Source organism: Coenobita brevimanus, chromosome 23, assembly GCF_032717465.1.
Source record: "Coenobita brevimanus isolate Jiangsu-jjx chromosome 23, ASM3271746v2, whole genome shotgun sequence".
Classification (NCBI taxonomy): Eukaryota; Metazoa; Arthropoda; class Malacostraca; order Decapoda; family Coenobitidae; genus Coenobita; species Coenobita brevimanus.
In genome coordinates, this window is record NC_136976.1 from 38,828,086 (window position 1) to 38,853,855 (window position 25,770).

General features: G+C 52.3%; 1 protein-coding gene across 1 annotated transcript; it reads right to left on the reverse strand.

The window, feature by feature from the left end:
* Positions 1 to 9,791: 9,791 nt before the first annotated feature.
* On the reverse strand, positions 9,792 to 12,201 carry LOC145392681 (uncharacterized). Its single transcript, XM_080266991.1, has 2 exons — positions 11,503 to 12,201; positions 9,792 to 10,682 (listed from the first exon to the last, which is right to left on the reverse strand). Exons 1-2 carry the CDS (start codon positions 12,199 to 12,201, stop codon positions 9,792 to 9,794), a joined length of 1,590 nt encoding a protein of 529 aa, XP_080123117.1.
* Positions 12,202 to 25,770: the final 13,569 nt, after the last annotated feature.

Below are 25,770 nucleotides of genomic sequence, written 5' to 3' on the forward strand. Positions count from 1 at the left end.
CGGGCACGGCAGGCATTTTACCACCCTCCGCGTTGTTGAAGTCACGACCCCGTGACTGGAGGTGGTAGGTGATGGAGGTGGATGTCTGGTGGGCCAGGGTGAGGTGTTGGGTGAGGCTGGCCCAGTGGGTGGTGAAGGTGTTGGGCTCCTGATGGGGGTTGAGAGTGAGCCGGAGGGAGGACGGATGGTCGGTCTGGCGTAGGAGCTGGAGCAGGTGGTGGGTGCTACGGATTCTGGCCTTTGGGCGTTCGTAGGGTTGCTGATGCACTCTCGTCACCTTCATCTCGGGGAATGGTGCCTGGTGGAGAGATGAAAGTTGAATGCTGGAGAGTGACGGGAGGTTGGTGGTTTTATGGGGACTGATTCGGTGGGATGAGCGTTGTCCTTTGGAGAATTGGGACTTGGGAAGATTCCGTCGTGCTTGGTGGAGGGAGAGGGTTACGGGGGAGGTGTTTGGGGTGGGGGGGACCATGTGGAAGTGGTGGGTGCCGGGATGGGCGTGTGATGGGCGGAGGTGTTGGGGTGTACCTCAAGGGTGGGTGTGACAGGCGTCCTGATCTGGTGGTGGTGGTAGTGATGGTGGGTGTGGGTGACAATGGTGGTTGTGCACGTGGTGGTGGTGAGAGCGTGCGGCTGTTAGGGAGGGAGGCTGGTGGGGGTGCGGTGTGGCGCGTATAATGAGAATGGTCAAGGGGGAGGGGGGTGGTGGGTGTGGAGGTGGTGGGATGGTGAGTGGTGAGGTTTTCACGGGTGGTGGCTTTGGCGGTGGTGGTGATGTGGGTGGTATGGGCGGTGTGGGTTGGGAGGTGGTGGGTGGACAGGTGTTAGGGAGGTGAGTTGTGAGTTGTGAAGTGGTGGCGGTCTCAGCCGGTGGTGGTGGGGTGTCGGGGGGTGGGCTGGTTGTTGGTGAGTTGGAGGGAGGGGGTGAGAAGGAGTAGGAGTAGGAGTTTGGGGAGTATTTCTGAGAAAGGTCGGGATGGACAGGTGTGCGAGCAGGGTTGCAGGTAGGCCGGGCGTGTGGGTGGTCAGTGGTGGGTGGGTGGAAGGGTCGCACGTGGCGATTTCTGTATGTGCGGTGTTGTCCCTGTTGATCTATAATGACTTGGTATGGGTTGGGTACTCGAACGATTTTGAAGGGTCCATTAAATCGGGGGGAGGTTTTGGAGGGGGTGGGCAGGTTTGCAACGACTACGGACTGACCAGGTTTGTATGGGTTGGAGTGGGTCATGTCGGGTGCTAGGTCTTGTTGAGAGTGTAGGTGGTGGAGAGGGTCGGTAGTGGAGAGTGGGGTGGGTGGCTGTAGGTGGTGGCGGAGTGGTAGGAGTAGTGGCAATTCTCCCAAAACTCTTTCATGTGGAGTTATCCCGTCTTCTCGTGGGCATGTGTTTAAACCCCATTGGATAATCTTGACGTGGGCAGGCCAGTCTTCGTTCCCTGTTTGCATAATGCGTGTGCAGACCTGGTTCATGAGGGAGCGATGGCTTCTCTCGCAGATGCTGTTACCTTAGGGCCAGTAGGGGGATGAGTGGGAGATGTGCTATCCGAATATGTTTGCCAGTTCTTCCCAGACTTTTCCCGTAAATTCGGGGGCATTCTCTGAGTGCAGTGCTTGGGGAATACCAAAATATGGGAAGACATGGCGGGTGAGGGCATCGGCAACTGATACTGCACTGTGATCTTTGGCGGGGCATGCAATGATAAACTTTGAATATACATCCACAAATGTGATTATGTATTTGTACCCTGCTTTGGGTGTGAGGGGGGACGACGTCTAAGGAAAGTAGTTGCCAAGGTTTCTGTGCTGTTAATTTTCCTGAAGGGCCGGGTGTACGGGTGATGTCCTTTCCTAAAGCACAGGCTCGGCAGGATTGTATAATGTTCTTGGCGATGGTGGATGGGTTAGGGGTCCAGTACATGTCAGTAAAGACTTGTAGGAGTTTTTTAGTTCCCAGGTCGATGCCGTTATGGGCATGGAGGTGGAGCATGGTGTCGTGGGCAGTGGTGGGGCTTAGGACAATGTGTCCGTTTGGATCGAACAGGTGTTCGCCATGTGGGTGGAGTTTAGCGAATGTGTTCGGTGGGATCCAGGTAGGGCGTTGTTTGTTGTGCCACATTTGGACTAGGTCTGGCTCTGTCGAGATTGCATTGATTGGTAGACGGGACAGGGCGTCGGCGTTTGTGTGGAGTTTGCCTGGTCAGTATGAGATCTCGAAATCATACTCCTCGAGTGTCTCTCGCCATCGTATAAGTTGTGCGTTGATGGTGTTTGACTGACGTAGCCATTGTAGGGATTGGTGGTCTGTAATGACTATCACATGGGTGCGTGAGATGTAGGAACGGATGTATTCGAGGGACCAGATGATTCCCAGGCACTCGCATTTGGTGGCCGCGTAGTTTCGTTTTTCAGGATTTAGGGTGCGCCTGGCACAGGCGATGATATGTTCACGGCCATCTTGTACTTGTGCAAGGACAGCCCCTATGGCGATGAGTGATATGTCGGTATACAGGCGGAATGGGAGGTTGTAATCTGGGAAAGCGACTACTGGGGCAGAGGTTAACTTGGACTTGAGGGTGGTAAATGCGGTTTTTCTTGGTTCGGTCCATACGAACAGCTCGCCTTTTTTTGTTAGGTCGTGTAGGGGTTTGGTGATATCTGCAAATCCTTTGACGAACCGCCTGTAGTATGATGTTGGCCTAGGAAGGCTCTAGTTTCGTGCACGTCACGAGGTAGGGGAATGTCGGTGATTGCACGTAGTTTTTCTGGGTCCAAAGAGATGCCTTCAGCGTTAATTAGGTGTCCAAGGAAAGAGACTGATCTCTCGGCCAAGACGCACTTTGTTGGTTTTAGTTTTAGTCCTGCCTGGCGTATACGGTGGAACACTTGTTTGAGGCGGTGGAGGTGGTCGGCCCAGGTACGACTGAAAACAATGACGTCATCCAGATACGCCAAACAAATCTCCCAGGTTAGTCCGCTGAGAACTGATCCATCAGGCGGGAGAATGTAGCAGGGGCGTTGCAGAGTCCGAAGGGAAGAACGTTGAATTCATAATGCTTCCCGTTTGATGATGAGAAGGCACTTTTGTGTTTGTCGTTGGGGTGTACAGGGACTTGCCAATAACCCGATTACAGGTCTAGGGTCGAGAACCAGGTTGACCCATGTAAGGAGTCAAGCAAGTCGTCGATTCGGGGTAGGGGCGTAGCATCTTTGATAGTGACGTCGTTGACTCGGCGGTAGTCTACGCAAAAGCGCATAGTCCCATCTTTCTTCCATACGAGTACAACAGGTGAGGACCATGGGCTAGTGGAGTTGGAGATAACGCTGGCATCGAGCATATCCTGGACCTGCTGGTCTTCTTCTGCCCGTTGTTTTGGATTTTTTCGTCGTGATGGTTGGCGAATTGGAGGTCCGGTCGTGTGTATCTCATGGCTGAGATGGGTAGTGTGGCCAAGGTCGGTTGGGTCGGAGGAGAACAGGTCCTGAAAGTCCAGGAGGAGTTGTCAGAGGCTGTTGGTTTGGGAAGGGGATAGGTGTGATGGTAGGTCGGGGAGAGTGGGATGGTTGGGGGGTGGTGCTTGGCATGGTTCGGCTTCTTCTGTGTCGCCAATGATGAGTCCTCTTGGTAGGGTTAGTGGGGTTGTGGCGAGGTTGGTCATACGGATTTCATGGGCATGTGGGGGAAGGAAGGTGGGGCTTACTAAACAGGAGGAGAGTGGTCCTGTGGGGATGAATGGTGAGAAGAGGACAGAGGTACCTGAAGGTTTGTTCAGTTTTACCCAAGCTTCATGATGGGGTGGAATGGTGATTGAGGAGGCGATAGTGGCAGGAAAAGATGGGGAGGGGTCCAGATGATGTGTGGTGGGGGGTGGTGATGGAGGGGGATGGAGTGAGGCATTGTGTGAGGTTGTGTTGGGGTAAGATGCACAGGTGGGTTGGGGTAGGTGGATGTTTGGGGGTTGTGTGTGTTTGCGTGGTGAGGGGGGGGGGATGTTCTTGCTTTTTCTTCAATGAGATTTTTTTTTCTTGTTGATTGATGCTTGGTTGGGACGGGCTGGACTGAAGTGGAGGCGGCGCTGATGGCAGTCAATGGTGGCGTGGAGTTTTTGGAGAAGGTCCAGCCCAAGATATCCATCATATTGATTGCATGTCGAGTTGAATATGATGAATGGGTGGTTAGTGGATACTCGTTGGTGGGTGTTGGTTTGAAGGGCCCGTGTTTCCCCACGGATAGGCAGGGGGCCATCCCCTGCGTCGACGAGGTTGGCTGAAGTGGGGAGAAGGGGGCCGAATGCCGAGGTGTGGCGAAGGTAGAAGTGGGAGTAGAGGCACGATCTGGCTGCTCCCGTATCCACCAGTAATCGTGCCTTGACCCCATTCAGCCAAATTTTGTTGCAGACTGGGGGTCTGCAGCTATGTGAGGTGGCCCCCGCCACCGTGGGGAGGTGCGGGGCAGGCCTAAAAATCCATCTGCTGAGGAGTGGGTCGTCGTGGTCGTCGTCGTCCGTTCCCGAGTAGAGTGTTGGCGGTGCGTCGTCTTCCGGGGCGTCGTCGTCTAGGGAGGAGACTTTCTTGCGCCCTTGGTGAAAGCTCCTGCGCCTGCTAGCCTTTAGCTGTTCTCTTACGTCGTGCAAGGGGCAGGTGCAACTGCAAGCCGTGAACTCCCAAGGATTAATAGTGATGAGATTTCCTTGTTCCTTGGGGTTGGGGCGCTTTTTCTGCGGGTAAGCCCTAGGCACAGTAGGAGGTGGCTCTGTAGTTGGCTGGTGAGGCGGCAGCTTAGGTTTGGGTGGAGGGTTTTGTTTTGTCGGGAATCGTGTCACCACATGGAGTGGTTGTGGTATGGGACAGGAGGCGAGTAAATGTCTGACGAGTTGCAGGTCGTTTTCCATGTCCCCCTGAGGGATCATAGATTGAGAAGTGCTCCCTGACTGTGCTAAGGAGAATCCTCAGCAGGGCATTAAATGTATGTATATCTCGGGCATTTGTAGGTGCCTTGGGATAAGCGACGCTGACGAGGCGCCGAGCCTGGACGAATGTGTCATCCAGGTTCCCGTCATAGGTGAGGGCATCGAGTTGAGAGAAGGCGACAACTCTGCCTATTGATGGCGTGAAAGCCTGTCTCACTATTTGTGAGAACTGATCCCATGACAGTTCTGGGACGATTTTTGGTGCGACAGTGGCAATTATTTTTCCCAGGTTAGGTAATGTGACTGCAATTTTTTCTCTGTCTGAGTCGAACCCTATGTCTAGGAGGGGTTTGACCATATCTAAATATACTTCTATGTCGCATTGGTCCAGGTTGAATCTCGGTACTTGGATGTGCGGTTTGGCTGCCATAGTGCAAGTTTCCTTTTTATCGTTCCTCCGTGCTTTTACTCGGATCCAGAACCACCGCCTGCCACCAGTGTTATGCTGGTGTTTTTAAGGTGACTTCTCGTCTTAAAAACACTAGCTACTGAAGAGGGGTCCTCTTTCTAGACCGGAAGTAAAGCACCAACAAAGGAACAGGACATAAAAACCAGGCAGTATACCATAACACATCTATTACCTTAATTCTAACCGTAACAATACACGTAGATTGATATTTGAGATACAGGGGAACAGAGACACAGAGTTAATATTCAGCACCATAAAATAGAGTTACACTTAACACGCACTACAATGTTCATACAGGGAGATCGTGAATTATCTATAGTATTGTTTATACGTCACTTTGAGGCAGGATATAAATAGAATTGTTCACATAGGGAATAAACAAGATTGGGAGTCTGTATGGGAAATATTACTATAAATGAGGTAGGGTGCGGATAGCGACACTCGACATTGTCACCTTGTCACGGAGACACTCACACTCAGGCTTTTGACTGGCTCGCGCACCCTTACCTCAGGTGTTCACAGAAAACTCTCTCTCTTACGTGGGGGGACTGGGATAATTACAACAAGGTTCATTCTCTGCCCTGCCAACACTGAGTTCTTGTGGGCTACTGTTGACTACACTGTTCTTCACTTAGTCACTGTGCACTGTTCTTTTTCCCGAGTTGTTCTTGACACGGGGGGGGGGGAAGGAGTCACTGCTTTCCTATATCTCCTGGGTAATGTTCGCTTTAGGTCGCACTCGAAGGTTAGGTGCAGGGAGGCTCTCCCGTCTGGGGGCCTCGACCTGGGAGGCGGCCCTCGTGCTAGGGCCGCGTCGGTGGGGTGCAGGGAGGCCCTCTGGTCTGGGGGGCCTCGACCTGATAGGTGGCCCTCAGGACTGGGACCAAACAGCCGGAGTAATCAGGCCTGTCATCTTTAGCTCCGTGGAGTGAGGGAGCCCAGATCGCCTTCGTCAGGAGTTGGAGAGTCTGGCCTGGGCGTCCTGAGACTGCGGGCACCAAGGTGGGGAGGCGCTGTCAGGACTGGGCTGCGGCAGCGTCTCTTACGGGGCTCGGACCGGAACAAGGAACTCCCGGGCGTAAGCGGTAAGTCTGATATCGGGCCTTGCCACCACTCTAGCATCTCCTCCGGGGCTATATTCCCGGGTGGTGACGAAGGGCTCCCACAAGGGAAAGAGGCCGGAGAAGGACTCACGTCACTTGTGTCCTCTCTAGTACGTCCTGAGGCCGGAGCCTTGGGTCGCCTTACCCTGGTATGTACTCTAGCTGTAGCCGTGGACTTGTCCGGCATACGAGGAACACCTGCAGGGCGTACTAGGCCGTCCCTTCGCCGCGTATCTAGACCATCAGCGTGGTGTTGCTCCCGTAGTAGGGGACAAGCCGGAGCGAGGGGCACAGAGGCCACACTCTCTCCAATATGGACTGAAACTACCTTCAGGGGCTTCTCTACCCTGGTACGTGCCCCGGCCGGAGCCAAGTGCCTACCCGTTTTACTGAGAACACCTGCAGGGCGTACTAGGCCGTCCCCTCGCTGCGTATATGGACCGTTGGCGCAGTGTTGCTCCCGTAATAGGGAAGGGTTACACGTACGGTAGCAGGGGCTCTTTACCCTGGTCCGTACTTTGGCCGTAGCCGGAAGCTGATCTGTCCGATCAGGAACAACTGACGGGCGTACTAGGCCGTCCCTTCCCTGCCGCGTAACTAGACCGTCGGCGTTTAGTTGCTCCTGAAGGGGAGAACAGCAAGAGAGGGATGCACTGGGGCAACTCTCTCTGGTGTACTAAGGCCAGAGCCTTGGGTCGCCTTACCCTTCGTACACTTTGTAAGGCCGTAGCCTTGAGCCTCCTGCCCTTGGGCCTCCTGCCCTAGAGGGTGTAACAAAGCCGTCAATACGGTGTTACCTGGGACTGAAACTGGTTCAGTCCCACCCCTATTCTGACGACCATTGCTCCGCCCGCAATGTAGTCTCCTTTCCCTGATCACCTGGGGTTGGGGCAATTGCGGGGGACAAGGGCCCAGGATCGTGATGTCCTGGTGACCCTCTTGAACGGGGTCACTAACCTCACCGTTATGTCCTCCTGGGGTGGTGGTGCGATGGCGGCCCGGTGGTGGGGTGGGGGGTGGTAAGGTGGGAGGTCCGGCGGCGGGCACGGCGGGCATCCCTCACTGATTTGTTAAGAAAAGGAGTCAAGTATGAGTGGAAGCCTATTCTAAAGTCAAAGCCATCCTGTCAAGTCACCCAGTGCTTCAGGCTCCCAATTTTGATAAACCCTTTAAATTAGTTGTTGATGCCAGCTAGTGGCTTAGGGGCCGGCGCAGTTTTGCTTCAGGATAATGCATCAAGGCTTTGAGATGCCTGTGTGCTATTTTAGCAAAAAGTTCAATAAGGCCCAGAGAAATTATTCAACTATTGAGAAAGAACTCCTTGCACTCATACTTGCCCTTCAACACTTCTCTGTATATGTTGGTCCAGGGTCAGGTGATGCTATTGTGTACACTGATCACCACCCTCTGAAATTTTTGTCCCAATTTAAGGACAAAAATCTTAGACTGACCTGCTGGGCCCTATTTTTGCAAGCATACTCCCTTGATGTAAGACATGTAAAAGGTGTTAGTAGTGTTTTAGCAGATTATCTGTCCAGAACTTGATTGTACTGTACAGTATCCAGAAAATTCCCCTTGGGAAATTTCTCCTCTCAGGAAGGGAGGTGTCACTGGCGTAGTTACACCAGTAGCGAATGGGTGAAATAGAAAATAAGATGATAATGAAAGGAGAGAGAAGTGAGCCGTTAAGAACATTAAATATTTTCTCTTATCAGTTTTGCTGCCTGTAAAGGGTAACCCTAGTCCCCACGTCTATTTACCCAGTGGTCAACTTTGCCTTCTGAACTGATAACACACCAGATGTTTTTCTCACAAATTACGCAGAAAATTCCTCTTGTCCTTGAAATACTGGGTGTGACATAATGTGGAAGGAGCAGTTTCGTCACGTTCTTGATGGCACACAATTGGTTCTGTGTGGAGTGTATGAGGCCCTCATTGGTAGCAGGTGCCTCTATTGTTTCTGTATGGACGGAGATTATTTTTAAGACAGCCTAGTGGTTAATTAGCTGAGAAAGGCGGAGTAAGTCTGCTTTATAAGGTCGAGGAAAATGTGTAGACACATTTTGTCTCATTTTTTTGTACACACATTCCTGTACATTTTGTCTCATTTTGTACACACTTTTTGTACACGTTTTGTCATTTCACACATTTACTGTCACGTTACACTTTTGTCACATTGTGTTGCACTTTTCCCCAACACTACTCACTACGTGACGTCGATTACAAAACTGTAGCGGACAATCAAATTATTGACGTTGTCGTGACACTTCTTTATTACCACTGCCCAGCTCGTACAATCGACACGCAAGTCTACACTGCTTGAAGGCTGGAGGTCGTCTGCCTGCCCCGGTCTCACTGGCCATCCCTCCTCACCTCCCTCTAACATCACCCTCCCCCAAACCATTGACTTCACAGAGGCATAAACTAGCTGGTCAACACCCTCGCACACACACACACCCTCGCACACACACACACACACACACACACACACACACACACACACACACACACACACACACACACACACACACACACACACACACACACACATCATTGACAAATACATAGATAACATGACATTGACAGATACATAGATAACATGACATTACACCCCATCCTGATCTGCAAGATCATAACCAAATCGAAGCGGTGGGCGCCGTATGCGTGTGCTTTGTCGAAGTGCTGCCTCTGGTCCTGTCGTTGTTGGGCCAGACTCATCTGACACTGCCTGCTGGAGCTTGTACATGTACAGTGGGGGATCAATACCAGCCTCATGCACGTCTGGCTGGCTGCCCTGATCCAGTGAGGTGCTGCTGCAGTTCCTCACATCTCTCACGTGCCATGGGATACCATCAACATCCACCGCCTGCGGAGAGTTGACCCTGGTGATGACTCCAGGCTGTGACACCAAAGTGCAGCGATCACCAGGCTTTCTGATCCAAACAGTAACACCCACTGCATACCGCATGCCTTCCTCACCATCAGGCTTTGTGTCCGTGATGAGCCGTTCCTGGGTAGGTCGTACACAGTCTCGCACCTCGTAGCTGTACACACCATTCGCAGGGGCTTCCGTCACTGATGTTCCATCTTGGGGTGTGATATTATACAGGTGGACTGCTTCAGTGATGGAGCATTGTTTCCTGGCAGCGATCACCTTCACTGTGCGGTGGTTTTGTTCAATGATGCGATTGCCACTTGGTGCATATGCCGCCCTGAAGTGTAGTAACATGCCCCAATGTGTGACGAAGGTTGCAAATCGCCGCCCACGGAAGATGGTGTCATTATCGCAGAGCAGTTCGACAGGTGTTCCTCACTCATAGAACACCTGCTCTATCTGGCGAATTATGGTGTCTCCATCTGGGTGTTGCAGCTGCCGCCATATGCAGATAGGCGTGACCACTGTGATGGGTGATGTCTATAGCCAAACGACGCCATGTTCCTGTCACACCCAATGACCCGTGCTGCCACTTCACAGGAGCCAGGTCAATAGCTCGGCACACATCACACCGCTTTACAACTTCACGCACCTCAGCCCTTGTCACCAGTCGAGAGATCTCTCGGCGAGCAAAAAACAGTGTGCTCCGGATGCCAGGATGACCAGCACGTACATGGACATCAGCAATTCTAGGCTCAGCGGTGTCTTGCTCGTCCATTGCTGCTGCACCAGCTACCAGTCTGTCATTCCGCACCCACTCCTCTGGGACACGCATGAGGACATCAGCATGATTTTCTGCAGACTGGACAAGCCTCACAGACAATGTCGGTCCCAACTCACTCACCAGTTGGCGAATGATTTCGACTCGGCAGCGAATCAATATCTCTCCATGAGCCTTCATTCGAAGTCGTGCATGACCACTCAGTGTGTCGTCAATCCAACGATGTACTGTGGCAGAGTCTGTCAGTAACTCAATATTCTTCATATCCCAAGCGATTGCCAAGTTCACTCCATGGACTGCTGTGTCCAGCTCTGCCATGTTGATGTGTGAGCTGTTGTCCCGCCGCAGCCAGCATGTGTCTTCAGTTACACCACCTAGTGGCATCTCTAAAACAACTCCAGCAGCTAGAGTGCTGGCATCTGTCCATACGACTGCCCAGTCCCCGTACACACACCAGAGGCCACGACACGGATCGTCTCTGACCAGCCGTGCTACCACGTAGTCCATCTCTTGAAGCAGCGAGTCGTCATCCACGATGTCGTCCCAGCCCTGTGTCACTGCATTTGCTCAGCATTTAACCGCCACCCCCATCCCGACGTTTTCTGGGCAGTGGTACGCCCCAGTCCAGACATTTTTGGACCTTTTTTTTTTTTTTGGCTCAAACATCCGCTTTTGGTGAGAAACATCGAAAATTCATAGAGAAATCGCTCACCTGAGGTTTAAAATACTCGATCCAGGTAGGAGTACCTCCTTACCTTACAGGGTTTTCTATCAGGCTGGCTGCAAAGAAAACGAGTTCTATGGGAGGATAACTATTCCAAACCACTCATAAATGGTATTTATTTATTTATTTGGTATGAATTTATATGTAGTACAAGAGTATATTGGTTTTCAAACGGTAATATAGGCATTATAAGCATTGTTTCACTCACTAACTCATCACCATTCCTGACCTTTTTTTGCCACATTACCTGATCATCATTTCTGACTGTTTCTTCCTCTAATGCTATGTAAACTTTGTCCTCCACAATGTCATCGATTGGGGAATTGCTCTGGCCCTGAATGTCTTTATTGGCCAGGTCACTGGTAACAGGTGAATTGCCGAGACGCAGGGGGGGGGGAGAGGTTATGCGGTGTAAGGCATTGTCCCTGCTTGGCATCTTGTAGAGGAATAGAGGAAGGTTTCCGTGTATACGTGACAAAAATCACTTGCAAAAATTGAAAATTGTGCAAATTAGGGACCTTGCAATGTTGCCGCATTAATTTACGTCTCCAGGATATGAGTGCACATCATGTGAGGACGTGAATTCACGTCTCCGGGACGCGGCGGGTTAATCCATGTAGCTGCTGGCCGGAGCCACCCCCCTACTGGCAAGTGCACGACTAACCGCCCACACCATGCGACCACAGCACGACGTGTCACTCTTGTCGGTGGTGGGTCAACTGGGTTGTCACGTACCCACTTCAACTGGCCATTTGATGACTGCACGTGCAACCCTAGCAGTCGTGCCCCATCAGCTGCAAGGTTCGGCGGCTTGCATTCCAGGCCGAATGCAGCCAAATGTGCAGCAGCCTCTGCACTGGCTAGGTCCTCATTCACCAACAGATCGTCGACGTAAGGCAACACTGCACGCTCAATATCAGGGTTGTGAGCCAAGATGTTCTTACCGACAGCCTTCATGACCACCGGAGCTATGTTGAGACCAAAGCCAAGGCGCGTCAAACAGTAGCGCTGGCCTCGTACCATCACCGTCTGAAATGGCCACAGTTGCTGATCGACATGCACCTGCAGATAAGCCTTACGTAGGTCCAGAACAGCCACATTACCTCCGTGTCGGCGCCACTTACGCATCTGATCAGCACATATGTCACTATCAGCAGTAAAGGCAGTTACGTAGTCGTTTAACTCGCGGTAGTCTAGCACTGGCCGTACTTTACTCCCGTTGTTCTGACGAACAGCCATGAGCGGCACAAGCCCTCGTGGTGCCCCATGTTGCTGTTCGTAGTAGGGTACCAACCAGGCGTTCTTGATCCATGACTCCAGTTCCTGGTCAAACTCCTGGCGCATGGATGGGGATGTGTTGTACTGTGCCACAGTATTATGTAGGCAATCAGGTGCTGCTCCATTCGTCCATTTCCATGACACCGTCCACGTTCGATGCCTTACATCAAATCGTACACTGAAATCAGGCGCATCCACTGCCAGTGGTGTCAGAGTCGATGATGCAGCTCCACACAACCTCCCAGTGCTACAGAATTGGACTTCTGATGGAGACTTCACTATGACACCGCCAAGTGCTGTGATGCCAGTGATGCTGAGCACAACATCCACACCCAAAGGCGGCTCACGCACCACCAGCAAGCGCACCCGGGCGCTCTGGCCATCAGGAGTTTCCACTGTCACACTGCCTGTCCCGGTGCACCAGAAAGAATCTCCACTAATCGTTGTGATGCTGGTCGTCTGCAGGTGCTACTTCATGCAACAAGGGGCACGTACTATTGTGTCTGTGCAACCAGTGTCAACAAGAAATTGGCACTGCCTCCCGTCAACAAGCAGCTGCACCACAGGAAGAGCGCCACTTACTGGCTTCCAAGAGAGGACGCTGGAGCTGATGCGGCCCCTCCAACGTCATTTCCCATCTGAGGACATGCAGCAGCAAAATGTCCTGGCTGGCCACAGGTCCAGCAACGACGAAGGCGACGTGCTCTTCCAGGCAGTTGCGCCAGCATTTGGTCTCGCACTGATGCCGAAGTCCCAGCAGCAGCCACACGATCATCTCTAAGCACGGCGCGAGCCCGTGCCAGCACACTGTTTAAATCCAGTCCCTCAGCTCTTGACCCAGCACAAATAGCACGACGAATATCATCTGGTAGTCCTGCCACGAGCGCACATGCCAGAGGACGGTCAGACACACCCCCAAACAAAGTTGACAGTCGTCGAAGGTCAGCCAGGAAGACGTCAACTGACTCACTTGCAGTAAAAGCTTCATATGCTGCATATTGGTCTAGGGCGAATGCTGCATACAGTACTTTCTTCACCTCTGTCAGTGAACAGCGACTGGCATCTGGCAATTGTGACCACACAGCGAATGCCTCACCTGTCAGTCGTAGTGGCAGAACTGATTCGAGGGCAACTCCACGGAGCTGACACAACATCTCCTCCCGTGTTACTGTCACGTTACACTTTTGTCACATTGTGTTGTACTTTTCCCCAACACTACTCACTACGTGACGTCGATCACACAACACACTGTTTGTGCATCATTTCCCATTTTTGGTTCACTCCTCCATTTACAGTAGTGTGTGATTTATATCTGGATTTAACCTTCGAAATCTCCACGTTTCCTCGAGCTTTGTGAGTACTTAGCCTCCAGCACTGAGTGTATTCTGGTTAGGTAAGAAATAACTTGTTTTATATTTGTATTCTGAGGCCTATATGAATCCTCCCTTTTGTAAAACGAACCCTGGTTTCTTCTTTGGTTGTGTATGTTATAATGTACAATAAAGTTAAGTTAGTTTTCTTGCAAGCTTTACCTTATCCCTTCTGGTGATTAATTAAGGGCTAAGAGTGCACCGTATTATACACCCCTATAACAATATAAATAAAAACATTATAGAGAAAAAGAGCATGAAATTTAATGCATAACTTACAAAATACCTCTGCTCACAAATAGCAAGCTAACTGGCAACGGAAAAATTCAAGAATCATTGGGAATACTCCAGCACTACCTAACTAGCAAATCCCACTTCTCAACAATATGGTGATGAGCACTTGTATGCCTTTGCCAATATTGTCTGGGCCACAGGCTGATGAGTGCTTAGAGTTGCTAATGATGTGCTTCATCTGGTTGTAAGTGAAAGGTGCGAAGTCTGTGTCTGTAGGGAACTGTCTCTTGCGTCGGATGATTCTGAAAACTCAAAAATCCTCGCAAATCCACAAACTTTGGGCATAAAAGTAACTTTTCACTTAAGTGCATATTCTGGAGCCCTAGAAAATGAGTGCAAACCCTATGCTGCATTTTCAATTCTCCTTTTAGAGTTGCGCCATGTGAGGGGCAGCCCTAAGTACATAGTATGTAATATGCCCGCCCCCGCCACCGGACTCCCCACACAGCTACGGAGTCGCAGCCCTACCCCCACCCCAGCTAGACACCATGGTGGGCCAGGTGAGTGCGGGTCTGGCCCAGTACAAGACGGGCACCGGGGCGCCATGGCCTTGAATCCCTCTTCCCCTCAACCTACCCAACCACGACGTTGCAGGAATGTGGCACTTCTTCTCAACCAGACCAGCCCTCGGCAGGATTGGGATGGGTCTGCACCAGATACAGTCCCAGGCAGCGCCGCAGTAATGGCCATCATCCGTACTGGGGAGGGAAGGGCCATCGTACGTCCCTCAGCTGTTTCCCCCTGCAGCACCGCAGTAATGGCCATCATACGTCCCTCATCTGCCTCTTCCTCCTTCGGAAGCAGCACCGCGGTAAGGGCCATTGTTGGTACCGGGGAAGGAACGCCCACCGTACGTCCTTCTGCTGCTACCCCAGAGGGCTGTGGAGCCGCGACAACAGCCATTGTCCACATCGGGGAAGGGACGGCCATCGTAAGTCCTTCGTCCACAGCTCTTGGGGTTTCCCTGGAGGGGAAGGCCCCTTGTGCGGCCCGCCCTCCACCTCTGGGCTGCGTGGGACGCCTGTCTCTCTCTCCCTCCAGGTGTGGTTCCCCAGAGTTGCTGCCGTTCCAGGAGTGGTGGCGAGGTCCTGTCGCTGAAGGCGAGGTCTGTGCCCTGCACCCGGCCCCTGGATGACTTCGGTCCCTAACGGACGCCCCGCAGGCGAGGTGCCACAGCCAACCCCTGACACCACCCCAACCTAAGGGCGGCCGCAATTCCAAGTCTCCCAGGGCAAGCCCGCAGACCCCAAGGCGGGACCGCTCTGGCCCCTCCGCCCGGAGTGAGAGGCGGCAGGCCCTGTTCGGCCCTAGTCCTGAGAGTCACCTACCAGGTCAAGGCCTTAACAAGGAAGGGCCTCCCTGCACCCCAGACCAGACATGTGCCCAGGTCACAACGCCCCTGAGAGTGATCCAGTGCCTCCTGCAAGAGGACTCTCCGGAAGGCCTCCCTCCTACTCCCAGGTGCCACCTCAGGTAAACCCAGGCCATATGATTCAGTGACGACGCCCTAACTCCCAGTGTTGTGTGAAAAGACAGTAATGACAGTGACCTCCAGTGATACAGGGCAGTGGGACAGAAATAAAACCCACAAGGGTTGCGACTCCAGTCAACCCTGAGTATTGGTCCTAGAAACAGAGTGATACCTAGAGTATGTGACTCTAAGACTAACTCACTACCAACAGTCCAGTGATATAAAGTATGTAAACCAGTGTCGCCACAGCTCTGTGTTATTCGCCCTATATTGACTCAGATGTAAAGATCATGCTATGTACTGTGTTATTAGAGTACTAAGTTCTCTAGAAACAGAGCGATATCTTAAGTGTGCGACTCGGGGACTAACTTACTAACAATAGTCCAGTGAAGTAAACTGTATAAGTGAACGTCACCACAACTCTGTGCTATTCACCCCCACGCTAACTCAGGTGTAAAGACTGTGCCCATGATATGTTATAGTAATATTAAGTCCCTTGTCATTTTATCCCAATCATATCCATTGTACCTCTGTATGTATATTGAAAGGATATTGATCCAAGGCAATAGATGTGTTAAAGTGTCCTGCCGAGTTTTTATGCCATGTTCCTTTGTAAGTGTTCTATTTCCGGTCTAGAAAGAGGACTCCGCCCAGTCGCTGGTGTCTTTGGTGTGAGAAGTCGATCCAAAGACTACCAGCATAACACTGGTGGCAAGCGGTGGTTCTGGATCCGATTAGAACACAGAGGAACAAATAGAGAAATCTTGCACAAGGCAGCCAAACCAATTGCCAAAGTTCAATCCCGAACAATACGACATCGATGTGTACTTGGATACTGTTAAACCCTTATTGGACATAGGGTTTGATACCGACAGGGAGAAAATTGTAGTCACACTACCTCATCTGGGCAAAATGGTGGCAACCATAGCCACAGAAATCGTCCCTGACTTACAATGGGACCAATTCACGCATATCGTGAAACAGATTGTCACACCTTCTTTGGGCAGAGTTGTTGCTCTCTCACAACTGGACGTCCTCACTTACGATGGTAGCCTCAATGCCACTTTCATCCAGGCATGGTGACTCGTCACCGCCGCCTATCCCGAAGGCAGTACAGCCACTCGGGACCTATATACATTCAATACCCTGCTGAGAATCCTCCAGAGCACAGTCAGGGAACACTTCACAATATACGATCCTTCGGGAGACATGGACCAAGACCTACAGCTTGTACACTGCCTCCTCGCCGCTCGCCCCATACCTCAACCTATACATGCAGTCAGTAAATTCACCACAACCAAGGCACCGCCACAAAAGCAACGGACGCCCCGAACACCACCTACTCTGGAGCCGTCACCTACCATACCCAGAGCTCACCCTCCGAAGAAACGCCCTTACCCCAGAGCAAACTCCAACCTGATCTCCATGAACCCAAGGGAATTTACAGCCTGCAGTTGCAGCTGCCCTCTACATGATATACGTGAACAACTGAAGGCCACACTACGCAGGGCGGCCCCACAAGGGCGCCAGAAGGTGTCATCTTTGGACAACGACGCACCGGACAACGATGCTCCACCCCTCCCTTACACAGACCAAGGGGAAGTGGAGCCCAACAAGGAGAGCAGCATAAAAGAGATGGATTTTTAGGTCCGCCCCCGCACCTCCCCATGGTGGCGGGGGCCACTTCACACAAATACAGACCCCCAGTCTACAACAAAATGAGGCTGAATGGGGTCAAGGCAGTACTATTGGTTGACATGGGAGCAGCCTGATCCTGCCTCTACTCGCATTTCTACTCCCGCCACAGCTCCGCCTTCAGCCCCCTTCTCCCCACCTCAGCCAACCTTCTAGACGCAAGGGATGCCCCCCTGCCTATCCATGGGGAAACCCGGGACCTGCGGACTGACACCAACCAACAAGCCACTGCAAGACACCCTTTCATCGTCTTCGACTCCACCTGCCGTGCATACGACGGCTACCTGGGGCTGGACCTCCTACAGAAGCTCCACACCAACATTGACTGCCGCAAGTGCCGCCTCCACTTCCGTCCAACCCCCCCTTCCCACCCTAACCCCCCACACAGCAAGCACACACCTCCACCCAACACATCCCCACTCCCGCCATCCCCTCAACCACTCTGTGCATGTATCTCAACTTCACCCTCACCCCTCCCATCCTCCACCATCATGCCTTCTCACCCCCACTCTTCTTCTCTTTCCTCTCCTACACCCTCTCCTCTGCCTCCAACTTTCCCTGCCACCATTGTTTCCACCCTCACCATTCCCCCACATCACGAGGTTACAATTAAACCTGCCCAGCGGTACATCCGTACTATTTTCACCCAACTTACCATCTGGGCACCTCTCATCATGTTTACTCTCTCCCACATTTCTTTTCCCCCATGTCCAAGCCGTGCGAATTACCAACCTCGCAGCCACGCCACTTATCCTCCCTCGAGGTTTAATAGTAGGCGACATGGAGGAAGCTGAGCCTTCTGAGACACCCTCCCCCATTCCTGCCACATTACCTACCCTACCTGACCACCTCTCCACCCAGCAGGCAAACAGCCTCTGACAACTCCTGGACTTCCAAGGCCTTTTTTCACCTGGCGCTGCAGATATCAAACACAACCTACCTGAGCCACGAAATTCACACCACGGGACCACCCATCCGCCAACCCTCACAAAGCAAAAACCCCAAGCAACGGGTAGAGGAAGACTGGCAGGTCCAGGACATGCTCGATGCTGGCGTTATATCACACTCTACCAGCCCCTGGTCCTCCCCCATCGTGCTCGTTAGAAAGAAGGATGGCACCATGTGGTTCAGTGTCGACTACCGTAACTTAACAATGTCACCACCAAGGAGGCCACTCCCCTACCGAGAATAGACGATTCCCTCGACTCACTGCATGGCTTTTCCTGGTTTTCTACCCTCGACTTGCAGTCGGGATACTGGCAAGTCCCTGTCCACCCAAAAGACAAACAAAAAACAGCCTTCTCCACCAGTAATGGCAAACATTACGAATTGAACGTCCTCCCTTTTGGCCTCTGCAATGCACCAGCCACATTCTCCTGTCTCATGGAATCAGTCCTAAGCGGCCTAACCTGGGAGATCTGCCTAGTTTATCTAGACGATGTCACTGTGTTCAGCCGAACCTGGGCCGACCATCCCCACCGCCTCAACCAAGTATTTACCAGAATACGCCAAGCTGGACTCAAACTCAAACCTTCCAAGTGCGTCCCAGCCAAGAGATCCGTCTCGTTCCTGGGACACGTGATCAGAGCCGAGGGCATCTCTCCTGACTCCAACAAATTGCACGCCATCACTGACCTCCCCCTACCTAAGGACGTCCATGAAACACGCGCCTTCCTTGGACTTACCTCATACTATAGGCGTTTCATCAAAGGCTTCACCGACATTGCCAAGCCCTTACACAATCTCATCAAGAAAGCCGAACCCTTTGTCTGGACAGATACCCAGGTTGCAGCTTTTAACACCCTCAAAACCAAACTCATGTCAGCCGCAACTGTTGCTTTTCCTGACTATAACCTACCCTTCCGCCTATACACCAACGTCTCCTTGATCGCCAGTGGTGCAGTCCTTGCACAGGTGCAGGACGGACGGGAGCACGTCATCACCTGCGCCAGCCGCACCCTCAACCAGGCAGAGAAAAATTACGCTGCAACTAAACGTGAGTGCCTGGGCATCATTTGGACTTTAGATTATCTCCGATCCTACATATCGGGCACCCATTTAGTCATCATCACCGACCATCAATCTGTCCAATGGCTGCGACAATCCTCCATCACCAGCACTCAATTTATTCGATGGAGAGAAGCGCTTGAAGAATTCGACTTTAAAATACATACTGACCTGAGAAACTACACACAAACGCCGACGCCCTCTCCCGCCTACTCATCAATGCCATCTGCACCAACACAGGCCTGATCCAAATGTGGCAGGCCAAGCAACGTCCCCCATGGATACTGCCGCACACCTTCACCAACACAGCGAACACTTGTTTAACCAGGACGGCCACATTGTCTTGGACCCCGACGCCATTGTACAGTCGACAGCAGAAGTTCGTCCCTCTTAGCGTGGGTGATACGAGCCTGTTGATCTGGTAACACTGTATGAGATAGAGTTGACAGGTACGCTTTAAATGGCTAATATTAAAGGAATGTGTTCGGAGATAAGAACACATTCCCTAATGATAATATTAATTTGTAGCAGGTGGGATAATGTTATTGTGAAATGTTTGACATTGGTGTATGAAGATTCTTCGTTACGGACACAGACGCATAGGATTATTTGGACTGGACTGATGTTGCCAGCAAGTATTATATGAAATATTATAGAACGATTGCAGTCCTAAAGGTGAGGTTGCAAGAAAACACTAATTACGACGTCAGTTACACACTAAACAAACACAGAAACTGACAGTTCGTGTTTCGCCAGTAGCCTATGCGGTTTAGTTTTACAAGTTAAATCACTTCCTTTTCCGACCTCTCTCCCCACCCGTCTCTTCTCTTCCCAGTCATGCTCTGCCATCATGCACGTTTTATCGTTAATGCTGAATATCGTATGTCTGTAGATAAACTGTGGGAAACAATCAATATAAAAGTGTCAAATGAGCTTCTTTTCCTCCTCCATCGCTTGAAATGTTATCCATGACTTGAATATAAATGTTAGTAACATGAATAAATCGTCACTGAGGTGGTTAGGAGACATTACTCGTCACCGTTCGTTCGTTCAAAGATTTCCTGCAACTTTATTGCAGGCCGGGCCATACATTAGCCCGGTCAGTGGGGTATGGGCTGGTTAAAAAATAGTAAGTGGGGAGGACAGGACCTAGGGATTGCCTAGCACACACGTCCTGTCTCCTGGCGGGCTTTGTGGTGTGTGTGTACTCGTCACCATTTATATAACATTTATATAACCATCGTTAATACAGTGCTCCAAATACACTCCACCTCCACCCCCTCGCCGTCTCCTCCCCTCCCCCTTCCACTGTCTCCATCACTTCTCCCCCCTCCCTTCCCCCTTCTACCAGTACCCCTTGTTTCTCTCCCTCAATAATCCCAACCCTTCCCAACGATTTCATTTAACTGACTCTGCTTCTGTTTACCTCCCTAACTAGATCGGTTCTTCATAATTTGAATACAGTTATTATCATTTACAGGAATTTGAGTCTTAATTGTAATTGTAATGCTGTGTTTTTAAGGCGACTTCTCGTCGTAAAAACACGAGCACTGGAACGGGGTCCTTTGGCTAGACCGGATGTAATGCACTAACAAAGGAACAGGGCATAAAAAGAGACAGTACACCGAATCACATCTATTGCTTAAGTTCTATCCCTTACAGTGCTACATCCACAATATTTGACACAATAAAACAGAGATACAATAATACACTTATAGCTGGATCCAATATACTTTTACACAGGGCACAGGGCAGTCAGGGATATGTGTTACTGTTACTTAGAAGAGTTATCACTTCACTGCGATTGTCAATTGAGAACAATTGTCGTGTCACTGGTGGATAATAATAAACGGGGGAGTTTCACTTGTATTCACTGTGATCGGGAGTCTGTGGGGGAGATGTTACTATAATAGAGGTAGGGTGCGTATGGCGACATCCGACACTGTCACCTAGTCGCAGGGGAGCACTTCACTTGCCTTTCGGCTCACGCACGCACCTACCTTCAATTCCACAGAAAACTCCCCGCTTCCTTCCTGAGAGGGGGAACTGAACTGTTTAACGTTTACGCACGACTTACTATGATACCACTGTTTAATATAACTTTTATTAGGCACTGCCACTGTGCACTGGATCACTGTCACTGTATTAGGGGTCACTGTCACTGTCACTGTTCTACCCTTGTTTCTTGGGTAGTTGAGTCACTGGTACTTACTGTCAGGGAGGCTCCCTTGTTTAGGTCCTCGACCTGAGGGGCGGCTCCTTCCTAGGGCCGCGCTGGTGGGGTGCAGGGAGGCCCTGTAGTCTGGGGGCCTCGACCTGATCGGGGGCCCTCGGGACTAGGACCGAACAGTCGGAGGATTCGGGCCTGCTTCCTCTGCTGCCGGGGCGTGAGGGAGCCTAGGTCGCCGTTGTCGGGGACCGTGGTGGAAGGCCTGGGCGTCCGGGGGCTGCAGGTGCTCAGGGGGAGAGGCGCCGTCAGGGTTGGGCTGCGGCAGCATCTCCTGTAGGGCTCCAACAGTCTTAAGGAGCGTCCGGGTGTGGGCGGTAACTCCGCAATCGGGCCTTGCCACCACTCTAACGCCTCCGCTTGGCCAAGAAGCCTGGATGGCGACGAAGGGCTCCCCGGAGGGAAAGAGGCTTGAGGGAGACTCACGCTCTTCGTGGTTCCCTGAGTGTGTTCATTGGGCTGAGGTGGGGCTCTACTTCCCCTAGTGTGGACTTTGGCTGGAGCCGTGAACTTGCCCGGCGTGCGAGGGACACCAGTAGGGTGATCGGGGTCGCCCTTTCGCCGAGGCAAGAGGCCGTCAACGTGGTGTTCCTCCCGCAGTAGGGGACAAGCCGGAGTGAGGGGCCCAAGGGCCGCACTCTCTCCAGTACGGACAGATCCTACCGTCAGGGAATTCTCCACCCTGGTACGTGCCCCAGCCGTAGCCGAGTGTCTGCCCGTACGGGAAACGACTAACGGAGAAACGGGATCACCCGTCTGCTCCGGCGAGAGGCCGGCCCCGAGTCGCCGCTTCCGTAATTGGGTAGCACTACACGTACGGTAGCAGGGTCTCTCTACCCTGGACCGTATTCTGGCCGTAGCCAAAGTACAACTGGAGAGGGATGCACACAGGCAACTCTCTCTCCTCAGCGTGTTAAGGCCGGAGCCTGGGGTCACCTTCCCCTTTACACACTTTGTCAGGCCGTAGCCTGTGTCTATTTCTCTTTTAAGGCCGTAGCCTCGGGCCTCTTCCTGCCCTTGGGCCTCTTCCTGCCCTAGAGGGTGTATCAAGACCGTCAAGACGGTGTTACCTGGGACTGACCTCTTTTCAGTCCCACCCCTGGTCTGACGGTCACTACCCCGCCCGCACAGTAGTTCAGGTTGTCTGAACACCTGGGGTTGGGGCACTTGCGGGGAATAGGGGCTCAGGGTCGGGATGCCCCGATGACCCTCTTGCCCGAGGTCACTAACCTCACCAGTGTGTCCTCCTGGGGTGGTGGTGGGGTGGCGGCTCGGCGGTGGTGTGGGGGGTGGTGAGGTGGGAGGTCCTGTGGCGGTCTCGGCGGGCATTTTACCACCCTCCGCGTCGTTGAAGTCACGGCCCCGTGACTGGAGGTGGTAGGTGGTGGAGGTGGCTGTCTGGTAGGCCGGGGTCAGGTGTTGGGTGAAGCTGACCCAGTGAGTGGTGAATTGATTGGGCTCCTGGTGGGGGCAGAGCGTGAAGTGGAGGGAGGATGGCTGGTTGGTCCGGCGTAGGAGGCGTAGCAGGTGGTGGGTGCCTCTGATTCTGGTTGGTGGGTGGTTGTGAGGTTGCCATCGGACCCTGGTTATCTTCATCTCGGGGAATGGTGCCTGGTGGGGAGATGAGATTTGAATGCTGGAGAGTGATGGGAGGTTGGTGCTTTTATTTGGGCTAATGTGGTGGGAGGAGCGTTGTACTTTGAGGAATTGGGAGTTAGGAAAGTTCCAACGTGCTTGGTGGAGGGGTAGGGTTATGGGGGAGGTATTGGGGGTGGGTGGTGATGGTGGATTTTGGGGTAAGTGGGTGTTGGGTGGGGGTGTCGGGGTGTATCTCGCGGGTGGGCGTGAGAGTCGTCCCGATCTGGTGGTGGTCGTGGTTATGGTGGGTGTGGATGGTGAGGCTGGTTGATTGCATGGTGGCGGTGAGGGTGTACGGTGGTGAGTTGGGTGGATGGTTGGTGGTGCGGTGTGACGTGTATAATGGGAGTGGTCATGGGGGAGGTCGGTGGTGGGTGTGGGGTTGGCGTGATTCTCGGGGGAGGTGGGCGGTTGTGGTGGCGAGGGCGGCCTGGGTGAGGTGGATTGGGGGGTGGTGGGTGGATGGGTGTTTGGTGGGTGAGTGTCTGGTTGCGAAGTAGGGGTGGTGGTAGGTGGTTGCGGTGATGGTGTGCTTGGTGGAGAGCTGGTAGGCGGAGAGTGTGAGGAGGGGGGGGGAGAAGGAGTAGTAGTAGGAGTGTGGGGGGTGAAGTTGAGGAAGGTCAGGGTGGCCAGGTGTGCGGGCCTGGGTGGAGGTAGGCTTAGTACGGGGGTGGGCGGTGGCGGGTGGGTTTTTTTTTTTTTTTTTTTATGTGTCCGACTCTGGGCATAGGCTTCACAGCCTGCTATCAAGGCCCAGCAGTCCTCCTACATACCATACACCTATACATGTCACCACATCGGCGCTAACACCCACCGTCCATATTGAATACATGCTAGAGCTGTCTCATACAGGACTGGTGTATTGGTATTAGCGGGGGTATTTTTACGACATGTCGGCGGGTCTTCTGGTAGATCAGTAAAGTGTGATTTTAATGAAATTCAAATACTTAAACTGTTCCCTGCCCCAGCCGGGATTTGAACCTGGGCCCGTTAGGACCGCACGCCACCTCTCTACCGATTGAGCCACCGCCTCCCCCCAGGGTTGAAGGGACGCACGTGGCGGTTTCTGTATGTGCGGTGTTGCCCTTGTTGATCCACGGTGACTTGATATGGATTAGGCACCCGCACAATTTTGTAAGGTCCATTGAATCGGGGGGCGGTCTTCAGTGGGGTAGGGAGGTTTGCAACCACCACAGATTGGCCAGGTGTGTATGGGTTGGAGTGGGTTGTGTCAGGTGCTAGGTCCTGCTTTGAGTGTAGGTGGTGGAGGCGGCGTTTGAGGTGGTGGAGAGGGTCGGTGCTGGAGGGTGGAGTGGGCGGTTGTAGGTGGTGGCGGAAGGGTAGGAGTAGGGGTGGTTCCCCAAACACTCTTTCGTGCGGGGTTATTCCATCTTCCCTTGGGCACGTGTTTAACCCCGATTGTACGATCTTTACGTGCGCAGGCCAGTCTTCATTTCCCGTTTGCGTAATGCGCGTGCGGACTTGGTTCATCAGGGAGCGGTGGCTTCTTTCACATACACTGTTGCCTTGGGGCCAGTAGGGAGATGAGTGGGAGATGCTGTATCCAAAGATGTTGGCTAGTTCTTCCCATATATTTCCCGTAAATTCAGAGGCATTGTCCGAATGGATGGCCTGGGGAATCCCGAAATAAGGGAAAACATGTCGGGTGAGGGCATCGGCGATTGACGGTGCAGTGTGGTCCTTGGCGGGGCAGGCGATGATGAATTTAGAGTACACATCCACGAAGGTAATTATGTACTTATAGCCGGATTTTGGTGTGAGTGGGCTGACGACGTCTAGGGAGAGAAGTTGCCACAGTTTTTGTGCTGTGACTTTTCCTGTAGGGCCTGGTGTTCGGGTGATATCTTTGCCAAGAGCGCATGCTCGGCATGATTGTATGATCTTCTTTGCGATGGTGGATGGGTTGGGAGTCCAGTACATATCGTTAAAGATCTGTAACAGCTTCTTAGTTCCTAGGTGGATGCCGTTGTGGGCATGGAGGTGGAGCATGGTGTCGTGGGCCGTGGCTGGGCTGAGGACAATGTGTCCGTTTGGGTCAAAAAGATGTTCGCCATGTGGGTGGAGTTTGTTGAATGTGATCTGTGGAATCCAAGCGGGGCGTTGTTTGTCAATCCACATTTTAACCAGGTCGGGTTCTTCTTTGATGGTGGTTCCCCGAACACTCTCTCGTGCGGGGTTATTCCATCTTCCCTTGGGCACGTGTTTAACCCCCATTGTACGATCTTTACGTGCGTAGGCCAGTCTTCATTTCCCGTTTGCGTAATGCGCTTGCGGACTTGGTTCATCAGGGAGCGGTGGCTTCTTTCGCATACACTGTTGCCTTGGGGCCAGTAGGGCATCAGCGTTGGTGTGTAGCTTGCCTGGTCAGTACGCAATTTCGAAGTAGTATTCTTCGAGGGTTTCCCGCCAGCGTATCACTTGGGCGTTGTTTGTATTTGACTGTCGTAGCCATTGTAGGGATTAGTGATCGGTAATGACTACTACTTGGGTGCCCGAGATGTAGGATTTGAAGTACTCTAGGGACCAGATGATCCCTAGACACTCACGTTTTGTGGCCGCGTAGTTCCGCTCTGCCGTGTTAAGGGTGCGACTGGCAAAGGCGATGATGTGTTCTCTCCCATTTTGTACCTGCGCAAGGACAGCTCCTATGGCGATGAGGGACACATCGGTATAGAGGTGGAAGGGAAGATTGTAGTCTGGGAACGCGACTACTGGCGAGGTGGTTAATTTTGATTTGAGGGTGGTGAAGGCAGTCTGTCTTGTCTCGGTCCATAAAAAAGGTTCGCCCTTTTTTTAGTTCGTGGAGGGGTTTTGCGATGTCAGCGAATCCTTTGACGAATCGCCTGTAATATGATGTTAAGCCCAGAAATGCTCTGACTTCGTGCACGTCGCGGGGGAGTGGGATGTCTGCG